Below are 12,648 nucleotides of genomic sequence, written 5' to 3' on the forward strand. Positions count from 1 at the left end.
CGCCAGAACTGCTCATCTCTGAAAATTAAACTGACAGACAGATATGATTAGTATGCGCCTCTTGCCTCCCTGCTTCTGTCTGTCTCTGTTTCTCTCTCTGAGGCCGGGGCCGCGCGCAAATCACGCACTCACACACGCACACGGGCCCTCACCATGCAGACTGTAGATGTATATTCATGCCTCTTATATATAGAGCATAAACACATAGTGGGGGCGAAGGCATGGAGGCTATGAATGGACTTTATTCTTACGTGAACGCGCATGCAAAAGCAGCTATAGGCCTACAGTGTGTGTATGTGTGTCTATGTGTGTGTGTGTGTGTTGCTCGGTGCTGCAGCAGCAGGTCGAGGGTCTAATGTAAAAAAAAAAAAAAAACGGGGGTCGCATTGATCCTGTTGTTGAGGGACTTTCCAGACTCAAGTGTTGGCGGCGGTGTGAGTGAATGGAGCCGCGCGCTGAGTGCTGATTAAGAGCGCGGCTGAGCACGAGCGTCACTTGACAGCATTTACTCCTGGAGAGAGAGAGACTGAGATTTACATTTGACTTAAAAACCAACTCGAGGAGTCACGCCACACGAGTTTGTTTGCTTTCCAAAATAATGGATGAACACACTCGATGTCCAGACACAATATATGTTGCATTAGTGGCACACTTATGTAATTACATAGGTTATATCAGGATATATAACCTAGAAATAAGTTGTTATGTAGCTGTACTGTATGTATGCATGTATGTGTGGGTGGTTACTACTGCACCACCTATATATACACACAGACGCATGCAGCATGCAGAGGCAGAAAAAGCAAAGTGAACATGCATGCTTTCAGTTTCATATCATATTTTACATGTGCAGCCTTTATGTACCCAGAATGCAAATGAGACTCTGCACCTTCATCACAATCAGTTCTTTAATATCAAAACATGAGGACTATTTATTATCATATTATCACATTTTGCACAATAAAATAAATAAATATAAATGTAGGCTATAGTGATTCCTTCAAAGAGCCTTCACACCTTGTGTTGTGTAATTCACATTTATACCAAACCAACTGAAGGAATACAACAAGCTGCTTCTGGATTATTTGGTGCTGAATAGGAAGAATAGAAAAAAAAACTAGCAGGATGTGGCCTGGTGTGAAGATGGCGCACAGCAGAGTGTAAATGGATTTTTTTTTCCCCCTCTCTCTCTCTCTCTCTCTGGTCAATAAGTTAGTGAGGCGCTTCACATAATAGCATATTCACCCTTTAATTCAGTTTTTTAAATCATCTGCACCCACCCACTGCATTGATATTAGAAAATTAGGAGCCAGAATATTATTAAATGTAGGCCTACCACAAAAATAAAATAAAAAATAAGAATGAATAAATGACATTCCCGTTTAGTCTCCATGTTATGAGATGGTTTCATTTCATAAGAGCATCACTTGTGTCATAAAGAGGAGCAGAGACGACGTTTAGCTGCAGCCTGTGTGAAAAAAAACCCATTGATCAGATGCAATAAGCAGCAGCAGCAGCACAATGACCTGGATGTGTGCACATATAATTCATAAGTTGTGTATGCAATCAGCTAGAGAAAGGCTTAACCTGTGGGGTTATGAGAAAGGGAGCATCTCCACCTCCACATCTCTCCCCCCCCTCCCTCCCTCTCTTCCTCCCCCACCCACACCCACCACACCCCACCCAACCCCAACCCCACCCCCGGAGAGAAAGGGTTAATTGGAGTAGGAATTTCATCGCACATCTGTCAGATTTTTAAGGCCGTGACGCACTGAAAGCAGAGAGTCAATGTGAGCGAAGGGGGAGGAGGGAGCGAGGGAGGGAGGGGAGAGGAGGAAAGAGGAGGGGGGAGGAGGAGAATGAGAAAGAGTTGGTGGTGAGATCGATGAAGTGGCAGGCAGAGGGAAGAGGAGGAGGAGGAGGAAAATCTCACGAGATAATGAAAGAAAAAGAGGAGAGCCTGCTATAGTGTAGAGCGAAGAAAGAAGAAGAAGACGGTGTGGTGGAGAAAGAAAGAAGAAAGAAAAAAAAAGAAAAAGACACACCGACCGACCGAGGAGATTTTTTTTTTAAAGAGTGTGTGGTGTGGTTGGGGGGGAAACAAAGACCGACGACGGACGGACGGACGGGTATAGTGTATAGAGGAGGCTATAGCAGCGCGCGAGAGAAGGGGGCTCGTGGTGCTGTAAAGGAACCGTCCGCACGCAGATGGTTTTTTTTTTTTTGCGCTCTCTTCTCGCTCTGGTTGAATGTAGCAGCAGCACCCCGGGGCGCAGCAGGACCAATTGTGTGAATCTGCAGGGTTTTGCTGCTCCAGCGACACAATCATCGGGAGGAGAGATGCAATGCACAGGAGGGACAACAACGGCCGCGGACGCGCTCTGAGAAGTGGATGTTAAAAGGTAGGATTGATCCGGAAGCTCCTTATCTCTGAATCGCCATCGTTTCTTTATTATTTTTCCCCCTTCTGTTTCTTCTTTCGAGTTACCGGATTTATCACATGTGATGTAAATATGCAAAACGCACCTAGGATATAGTAGCTAGTGTATGTGTATGTGCAGCGCGTTGATAACTTTGCATAAGAGGAGGCAAAAAAAGGAAAAAAAATGATGTGAGATTTGGATGGAAGTGATTAAAACACCGATATCGGTTTTAGTTCTCGTCTGTCTGTGTCCGCGCATGCATGCATCCTGCACACCAAAATGTGTCAAACGCGAATTGTTTCTGCTTTTTTTTTTTTTTTTTTTTTGCGATGCATGCGTGTAAATCGGTGCAGGAGGCGTTGATGAGATCAGCGGCTATTGTAGCCTACAGTCTGTTTTCCTCCGTCTCCGTCTTTCTCTCTCGGATGCGATGAAAGTTTGAATACAGCAGCCAGCGAGTGTAAGTAACAGCGCCTGTCTTGTCTCTCACGCAGGCACAAAAGCAGCGAGGAGCGAGGACCACAGCTGAGCAACCAAAGAGACAAGAGAGCAGAGCAGAGTGCTGATGCTGGACCTAAAATAAAAAAACTAAAATAAAAAAAAGGGTGAAAAATACAAAAAAAAAATCACGTTAAATCTCCTGATGCTGCTGCGACCTCGTTTCCTGGGAGTTTGAGGGAGTTTGGAAGACAGTACTTAACGTTATCAGATAATTAATTAGACATCCCATAAGCCCGGAAATCAATTAATTCACAAATCAATAAATCCATAGTCTGGTGTAACAAGAGACCTTCCAGACTGTTAGCTCGGCTGCTGAGCAACAATAACAAGAAGAAGGAGAAGAGCAACAACAACAACAACGACAGCAGAGATTTACGCATTTATTTGCTGAAATCCCCGTGAAGGTGAAGATGGATGGGGGTCTAGGGGAGATGTCCCTCCACACCCACTCAGATCTGGCCCACAGCCAGGACGGCCGGGCCATGCTCCACTCCCGGGACCTTTCCGCGGCGTTCCCCCGGCCCTCGCTGGGGGGCTCGACCTCCTCCATGTCCCTCGAGCCTGAGCCGCGTCCGCCGGGCTTCGACCACTCCATGTCGGCGCTGGGCTACAGCGGCGACTCCCCGTCCAGCTCAGGAGGCGGTGGCGGTGGCGGCGGCGGTGGCAGCACCTACACCACGCTGACGCCGCTGCAGCCCTTCGACGACAAGTTCCACCACCACCACCACCACCACCACCCCTGCCTGCCCGTCAGCAACGTCATCGGCAGCTTCACGCTCATGCGCGACGACCGGGGAGGCGGAATAGGAGGAGGAGGCGGAGGAGGAGGAGGAGGCCTCGCCAGCGCCGCCAACTTCTACAACCCCTACGCCAAGGACCTCGCCATGACCCAGAGCCTCTCGCCACCGTCCGCCACCTTGGGTTCGGGCCTTGGTTCCTCCTCCTCCATGCACGGCTACCACCACGGCAGCCTCGGCAACAGCCCCAATGGCAACATCATTGGCGGCCAGATGCTCCACGGCGGCGGTGGCGGTGGCTACGACATCCACGGAGGGAGCCTGTTCTGCCGGACGTCGGATTTCGGACGCGAGATGTCTCCGCCGGGTCTGGGAGGAGTAGGCGGCGAGGTGTCGGTGGTGGGGCACCAGTTGAATAAAATGGAGGCTCACCAGCACGCAGCCGCTGCTGCAGCCGCCGCAGCCGCAGCCGGCCACCACGCTCACCTCTACAGCCAGCACTACCACCATCAGCCCCACCTCCACCACCACCACCCCAGCAGCCAGCAGGCCTCCAAGATGGCCGAGCACCTGCACTCCACGTCGTCGTCCGCCGCTTCTGGCGCCTTGTCCCCGCCGGGCGAGGGCATGCTGCCGGGCGGCGGTGGCGGCGGAAGCGGCGGGGAGGAGATCAATACCAGGGATGTGGCCCAGAGGATCATCACGGAGCTGAAGAGGTACAGCATCCCCCAGGCCATCTTCGCCGAGAGGGTTCTGTGCCGGTCGCAGGGAACGCTGTCCGATCTCCTGAGGAACCCCAAGCCCTGGGGCAAGCTCAAGTCCGGCCGCGAGACCTTCAAGAGGATGCAACGCTGGCTGCAGGAGCCCGAGTTTCAAAGAATGGCCTCGCTCCGGCTGGAGGGTAAGAAGATCTGACTTTATACTCTCTGTCCAAACACACACACACAAACACATACACACTCATATGTATGTGCACACACGTTTTGCACAGAAACCACCATAACAACAACAAAAAAACACACTAAAAACACACTATTCCCCTGTTTCCCACCAAAAAAGAAGGAAAAAAAAAATCAAAATTCCTCTCTCTCTCCAGCAATCAGTATGCAGCTCAGGTGGAGACACGAGGAAAAGCAAAAGCATCATGCTCATGTTTCCCTCCTTCACACACACACACAGATACACACACACACACACTGTGAGTGCAGCTCAGCCATTGTCTCAACAGCCTCCTGGACAGTGGGAACTCATCAGCACATTGAGGACAGTTTGAGCAAGAAGGGGCCATATGTGCCATTCCTTTGTTTACTTGAGCTCCCAAACAGCTCCTATTGATTTGTACAGTAGCTACAATAAAAAAAAAAAAAAGCCACAGACATTTGCCCTCCTCTTAAATGAACCATGAAGATCAGCTCGAGCAGCAGCGGTTTGGGCAATTTAATCGTTTTTTTTTTTGAGCCCACGAAAATAATTTGCGCAGATATGCCATTCTGGAGCAATTGATTAATCCGAGCAGTGATTTATATCTGCTCAGCGCGCGGCTGAAGTTGACTTGGCAAAGGTAGCTGATGCAAATTAGACTTGAGCTTCTGCCAGACGTCTTTTATCAACGTCGTCACCGAGGGCAATTACAGCGAGGCTAAATACAAATGTTGCTCTGCTCCGAGGCAGCAGCAGCAGCAGCAGCAGCAGCACCTCCTGGGTTTATGAGATTCTTAATATCAGGGCAAATAATAATAATAAAAATAATAATAAACTGGAGGTGCATGTAGTCGTTAGAGATGAATTAATTAGGATAATTCATTCACAGCTATTTTCATAATCAGTTCATAAAAATTCACTTGGCAGGTTGAAGCTTCCTAGAAAGTAAGAATTGGCTGCTTATGATTTAAATGCACATTAAATGTAGTTTCGATTTTTTTAATTCTTATTATTATAATCTATTTTTGACAAATTTCCAAATTTCTGAACGTAACTTTTTGTGATTATTTGCGAAAATGACGCAGAAATGAATCAATATTGGAGTGGCAGTGGCAGGCCTCATGGTTGTTCACACAGATTTCCATTTATTGTTATTTTATTTAATTATTTTTTATTTTTTATTTTGAAAGGCACATTGTAATCTGCATGCTTGACATTTAATATTCTTTGGGGGATGTGAGTTGAAGACACGACATGCACGCTGTTACAGTGCCGTGTTACAGTGTTGTACCTCCACAGGGACCGAAGGCCCATCTGATACACGGCGCTCAGAAAGAGATCCAAGTGAACACAGTAATATGAGATGAGCATATACGAGTGTGTGTGTGTGTGTGTGTGTGTGGAGTGTGTGTGTTATCTGCTGCTCACTGCGGGGGTCTGTGAGCAGTACGTGTGTGCGAGCCTGCCCAGTTGATCACTGCTTTTCGCTCTCTGTCAGCAGCTCCACTGATTAAGCCCCAACAACACAATAGGGTTCATAGGTAATGATTGTGCACTCTTGCAATCCCTTCACAATTATTGATCTTTGATTGTTTGGCTCTGAGAGCACATGTGTACATCCTCCATTTAGCAAAACGTTACACCAATCACACGCAAAAAAACACAAAAAAACACCCTCTTATCTAAAAGATGGGGGTTGCTAGGCTGTGATGATGATGATGAGTCGACTGCGATTTTATATGTAAAACGTCTCCTTCCTGTCCCGAATAAGAGAAAGACGAAACAACCAAACAAAAAAAACAACCGATCTAATCTTCCTCGTGATGATAAAACAACCACCCCCACCCACCCTTTACCCCCCACTCCCCTGCTCTTTTGTTTTCCTTCCAGCAGATTCCTAATCACCGATCATTCCCTCTTTATTCGCAGCATCCTTGTTTCTTCATCTTTTACAAACACAAACATTATTTTAACGAGTCGGCGCTCCGAGTCCGAGCAGCCGATCAATCAGACTCATAAAAAATTAAAGTCCCTACACAGAGAAGTGTGCTAATGTTTGACAATGCTGCTCTCTCCCTCTCTCTTTCCTACTCTCTCTCTCTCTCTCTGCTCCCACACACTCTGAAATTGCATATTTAGTTCTTGGCAAAGCCACAATTTGGACATCTCGGCACTTTTCTACATAACCTACTTTCCGAAGAGGGTTGTTGTTTCTCTCTCTCCCTCTCCCTCTCTCTTCTTTCCCCCCTGGCCAACCCCCTTTTGTTTAATTACAAGCCGCTATTGATTTCCATGGGAAAGAGCAGCACGCCTTGCCCACACACACCTCGGCCGCATCGGCAAAAAAAAAAAAAAAAAAAATCGAGACTGGAATTAAAATGCGCGGTGCCCCGGTGTGAGCTTGAAGACTCTACAGCTGGAGTGCTCTCTAGCTTTCACGCCTCAAGTTTTAAGATGATCCTCCTCAATGCAACACTCGCTTAAATACACAGAAGGTAGAAGGCCCCTTCAGTGCAGCGGCGCCGTGTTATTTCCATAACGACAGCTCTTATACACGGAGGAGAGGCTGCAGAGAGTAGAGACGCTCTGTCATTATGGGAACTAGCTGTTGCTGCCATTTTGTCTCTTTCAAAATAATTGTCTTTTCTGCAGAGCATGAGATGTTTTCTTTTTTTGTTTTTTTTTGCTAAACACGGAGGAGGTGATCTCTTGGATTTATCTGCAGTGTTTTTTTTTCTCTCTGAGTGTGTGTGCGTATTCGTATTTGTGTGTTTTCTATGGATTAGCAACACTGTACTGTATATGAGATGCATCTCCAGCCCCAACCTCATGCAGGTCTGTGGAGGAGGCAATCAGGATTTAGTTGGAGAAGAAGGAGGCAGGATAAAGACCGTACAGCCATGATGCTCCGACACTTAAAGTCGAAAGAGAGAGAGAGAGGATGGAGAGGTGGAGGAGGAGGAGGAGGGAGGAGGTGGAGTGTGGAGTGAGTGTGTGTGTGTGTGTAGGGATCAGAGACTATAACTTTAAAGATGATGGCCGAAGCCCTTGACTAAAGGTCTAAATGAATAAGAAAGGTCAATGCGGTTTACGTGTCGGCTCCAGTGCCTGCACCACCACCACCAACCATCCAACCCCCCACAGTAGTAATGAAAGCCACAAAGCCAACTGCCCCCCCCTACCCCCCTCGTCCACCACCTCTCGCTGCATTACAGTTCACATTCGTCCGGCCGTGCAGGCTCAAAGGTCAACGCCGCTTCCATTTACATATCGGAGAGAGGGGATTCGTAAACAGGCCGACGTGGCGTTCGTTAGCTGCCGAGCAAACAGAGCTGATGCTGCTGTTGCTGTTCGCTTTCTTTTTCTTTTTCTTTTTTTTTTTTGTTATTGTTTTTTTTTTTATCTGGCTTTTGCAGCTCAAGCCCCCCTCCTCTCCCACTCCTCCCCTCCCATCCTCCTCTCTGACTCCCCGGCGCTGAAGGGGTTAACCAGCCTCTGTGGGTCGAGTAGTCTGAGCTGCACAGATTTAATCAATAATTTCTATCAGCCCCTGGCCCAAGAAATCAGCAGGGGGGGTGGGCTGGGGCTGGAAAGGGAGGGAGAAGGGGAGGGAGGGGTGAGTTGGGTGGGTGGGTGAGGTGTTGGTGTTGGGCAGGAGGGGAGGTGGGGGAGTGGGGGGGGTGTAAGGTTGAGACGCCGGGGGGTAGGGAAAGGGCTTTCGATCACGTTTCAGCAACACGAGACAGGGGCGTACATCACGATTAGGGGCCGTTCCCACGATCATAAGAAGCCCTATAGGGGGAATATTTATGTCTGCAGGAGTCGCCCCGGCAACCGGAGGATTTATAGCATGGTAATTGTGAAGCCTTTTACACATGATTACAGCATAAGGAAGCATTTACTTAATGGTCGGCGTTATGATCGTCGGGGAAAGAGAGTGAGAGAGAGCTGAGGACGAAGAGGAGGAGGCTGCAGGACACCCCGACTCCTCCAACCAGACATAAATCCACGCTACAAGCCAGCTAGCCAGCCAGCGCTATCATGTCATTCCTTTCATTACTACACGAGCCGAGAGTGCACCACTGTATATATATATATATATATAGTATGTACCGTCTATAAGCTGCACCAGGAGTATCGATGTTTGGTTTGGTTGGCTGGTGTGAAAACGCCTGTGAAAAATGTAGCAGCAAAAAAAAAAAAAGGAGAAAAAAAGACGAAGAAAAAATTATTTATTTCACTTGTAGTGGTATTGACACGCCGCTGACATCTCGGGCCTGTTTCAGATTTTAATGAGACGTCGTTCGATAACTCTCAGAAATGCAAACGAGCTCTGGAAGCCTAAACTGCTAACAAACAGAGGTGGGGGGGGGGGGCGCTGCCGTAATCTGGAGTGCATCACCCCCCCAAAGTCAAAACATTTCCTTTCAGATAATGATTTCAGAGAGGGAGGGAGGTACTATGGGAGCAGGGAATTCACATCCTTCACATTTAAACTTGGAGAAAAAAAACAACTTTCCATCCTCTGCTCACTCACGCCAAAGGCTAACGCTAACGCCGCCGCCGCCGACTGCTGCTGCTGCTGTTGTTGTGACAGTGGAAAAGTGCGGCAGCGAGGTCACACTTAACTTCTCAAGCAGCTCTGCTAATGAGAGAAGATTTGCCACAGCGAGCGGCTGAAGGAGCCGGTCATACAGTAAACATCAGCCCCCGGCGGTGTGAGGTGTTTCTCAATAGGAAGATGTAAGCCAATCAATTGATCGTGTCAGAGCGGCGGTGTTGAGAGCAAAAAAGGCAGCGTCTGCACTTAATTCAATGTATGGTGTTTTTGTACTATGTGTGTATGTGTGTGAGTCAGACTGAGGTTGGAAATATTGGTCTTTTTTCCCCCCCCTTTCTACTACCTGATATCTCCATCCAATCAAGTCATTTCTGTCGATAATAGAGCTCCATAAACCTTGTTTTCTGGAAACAAGTGAAGAAGTCTTGACAGAGCTGCTGCGGCTCGTTGCAAGAATCCTTCAGAATAAAGCGCCATTTTTCTTGATTTTTAGTGCCTGTTTCCAAACAGCTGCTGCTTATTTTTTTTTAATTCCTTGAAAGAAAGTCGGATGTGAGTTGGAGACAGTTTCTGCTTTGGCGTCGTTTTTTGACTTCCTGTGAGAGAATTAGACATAAAATATAGTTGTTTCCTGTGTTTTTTTATTTATTTATTTATTTACAGTAAAGGCTGCTCTGCTGCTAAAAATGTCTAATGACTCAGTGTTCAACCCCCCCACACGTTTTTTACTGAAACACCGTGGATATTATTCAGTCTGAATTTAGCTCCGGACTAAAATAAAAAATAATATTATTGCACATTGAAGGCAGGAACCGGAAAAAAAAAAGAAAGAAAGAAAGAAAAAGAAAACACAAGTTGCGTTTCCAATTTGCAGGTCGATATTTAATATAAGTTCACTATCGGCACCAAGCCCTTCCTCACTCCTCACTGTGTGTGTGTTGTGTTGTTTTGTGTTGTGTGTGCACATACACCAATGCTTACACTTAGAAACGCATTTGATACCATCAGCAAAACAGTCGCTCAGCCGCACAGTGCTGATTGAAACCTCTTAAAAGTGTGCATTTAGGTAATTGCATGACTCCCCCCTTCCCCTCCCTTCCCTTCCCTTCCCTTCCCCTCCCTCCCCCCCTTTCTCCCCCCCCAAATATGTTTTAGTCCACTTAAGGCTTCTAAACACCCTGGGCAATGCCGACTCTGCTTGTTTCACTCACCCCTGACGTAACCCGCCGTTAATAGAAAATAAATTAGTTCCTCCTAAAGTGATTATTACTCACTCACTGCCGCCACATGTAAATGACTTTTATGAGAAACTAATGATGTTGAAGTGTCCACTAAGCAAGGAAGAGAGAGGGAAGAGGAGGAAGTGGAAGGAGATGGGCAGAGAGGAGAGAGTAGAGGAGAGGAGGGGGGAGGAGGAAGGGAAGAAGGGAGGGAGGGGAGGAGAAGTTGGCTCGGTACACAAAGGCAGAGGTTGGTGTTGTGTTTCCTGTAAATACAGAATTACAGCGTGTTGGAGGTGAAGGGTTCAGCGATAGATATGCAGAGGAACATGCAGCCTGAATTCAAAATGCTCGTCTGATTCTCAAAATGGATCTGAGCTCAACCCACACACACACACACACACACACATACACACATACACATACACACACACACATACACACACCAAGCTGTCTTTTCTTACTCACTCTTTGGCTTATTTTTAATTTTTAATTTGCAAACTCATTATTATTATTATTATTTCCTTATTATTTATTACAATTTCATATATTCCTCCTGAGGAAATCCAGATGATCTAATTGGACGGGCTGCTGCAGCTACAGTGGTGTTTAACCCTTAGACCCTGAGTTTTAAACCCTTTTTTTTTTCTTTCTCTTTTTTTAATTGTGTCCACAAATTCAAATCTCCAGAAGACTTCATCACCTCTATTACCACTTAAAAAGTTTAAACATGGCCAACACTGACATGGAGCTAATGCAGCAAGAAATAACGAGATAATGAAATCATGTTTTTACCCTCTGTGGACCACGGGATAATAATAATAAAAATAATAAAAAGCAGCAGATGCAGAAATATATTAAGGAAGACGAAGTGAGGCACTTAGAAGATGCAGTAAAAAAAATCAGATTTGTGCTTTTCTCTCATCTTTAACCGTTTCTGGCATCTGTCTTTCACTTTGCTCTTTGACTAATTTTCTCTGGAGCCTCCGAATGCACACGAAGGAGTAAAAAAAGCCAGAAGCCGTTAAGTGCTGCAATAGATTTTAAAAGCGATGCGGTGATGATGATGATGTTATATCAGAACAAGGGGCAGGAGGAGGAGGATCTGGGCTGAAAATCATTATTACTGTTTGGGTCCATTGGGTGAAATGAGAAATCCACTGCTTCACATCTGTTCGTTGTCTTTGAGTGTGATTGTTCTTTTGGACGACATAGTCATTGTCGGCAGATGACGACAGCAGATTTTTTGCACTTTGTCTTGAAGCCAGATCCATGTAAAAACAGAAAACCTTTGACTGTGTTTTTCAAAAGCAGAGGACAAAGTCTATAATGAAAACCATGACGGAAAAAACTTTTAGAGCTGTTGGCCTGGATGTAGTTTTATCTGGATCTGTTTTACCCCGGCAGCCTTACAGCAGCTCACTGGCAATAAGATGTGATAGGCTGAACATCTTGATTCCTTTACTGCACAATGAAGCAAGTTGCTGATTCATCTCTTTTAACTAATCAAAGTTGCTTAGCTAATCTGTTTTCTTTCAACAAATCCACTTTCCCTCAGCTTAATCCATTTGTCCTAGTTAGCCAGCCAGTCTGCTGTTAGCTAACCTGTTTCCCCCCCTCCTTTCCTGCTTCTTTTTTCTTCTCCTTCTTGCTAACATTTCCATATTTCGCACATTCTGTGTCATAAACTGTAAACTGTCTTGTCTGTAACAACATCTATTGCACGTCTGTCCGTTGCTCACCATGAGGTTTCTCAGATTTTTCCCTGTTAAAAGGGTTTTCTATGGAGTTTTTCCTCAGTCGATGTGAGGGTCTAAGGACAGAGGATGTTGTTATGATGCCATGTAAAGCCCTTTGAGACAAACTGTTTGTAAAAAAAACGGGCTATACAAATAAAATTGCCTTGCCTTGCCTTCTTAAATTTATTTTGTATCCATCCATCTGCCCGCAGCCTGCAAGCGGAAGGAACAGGAGCAGAGCAAGCTGGAGCGCAACCAGGGCCCGAAGCGCACCCGGCTGGTGTTCACGGACCTGCAGCGGCGCACGCTCATGGCCATCTTCAGGGAGAACCACCGCCCCACCAAGGAGCTGCAGATCACCATCTCCCAGCAGCTGGGCCTGGAGCTCTCCACCGTCAGCAACTTCTTCATGAACGCCCGCCGACGCAACATCAACAAGTGGGCGGACGAGGGCCGTCCCTCCTCCACGGGCTCCTCGGGCTCCAGCGTCTCCTCCTCCGCGGTGTCCTGCAGCACGGCGTGATGACGGAACCGCCGAGGAGGCGC

At 46.8% G+C, this 12,648-nt stretch overlaps 1 protein-coding gene across 1 annotated transcript; it reads left to right on the forward strand.

Annotated features, from left to right (window-relative positions):
* Positions 1-3,334: 3,334 nt before the first annotated feature.
* Positions 3,335-12,625, forward strand: onecutl (one cut domain, family member, like; the record flags this gene model as incomplete). The annotated part of the gene is made up of 2 exons (XM_083989031.1): positions 3,335-4,562; positions 12,315-12,625. The coding sequence occupies 2 exons, from the start codon at positions 3,335-3,337 to the stop codon at positions 12,623-12,625; spliced, it is 1,539 nt and encodes a 512-aa protein (XP_083845157.1).
* Between the last annotated feature and the right edge of the window lie 23 nt (positions 12,626-12,648).

This window comes from Trachurus trachurus (genome assembly GCF_905171665.1).
Source record: "Trachurus trachurus genome assembly, chromosome: 16".
NCBI classification, from domain to species: Eukaryota; Metazoa; Chordata; class Actinopteri; order Carangiformes; family Carangidae; genus Trachurus; species Trachurus trachurus.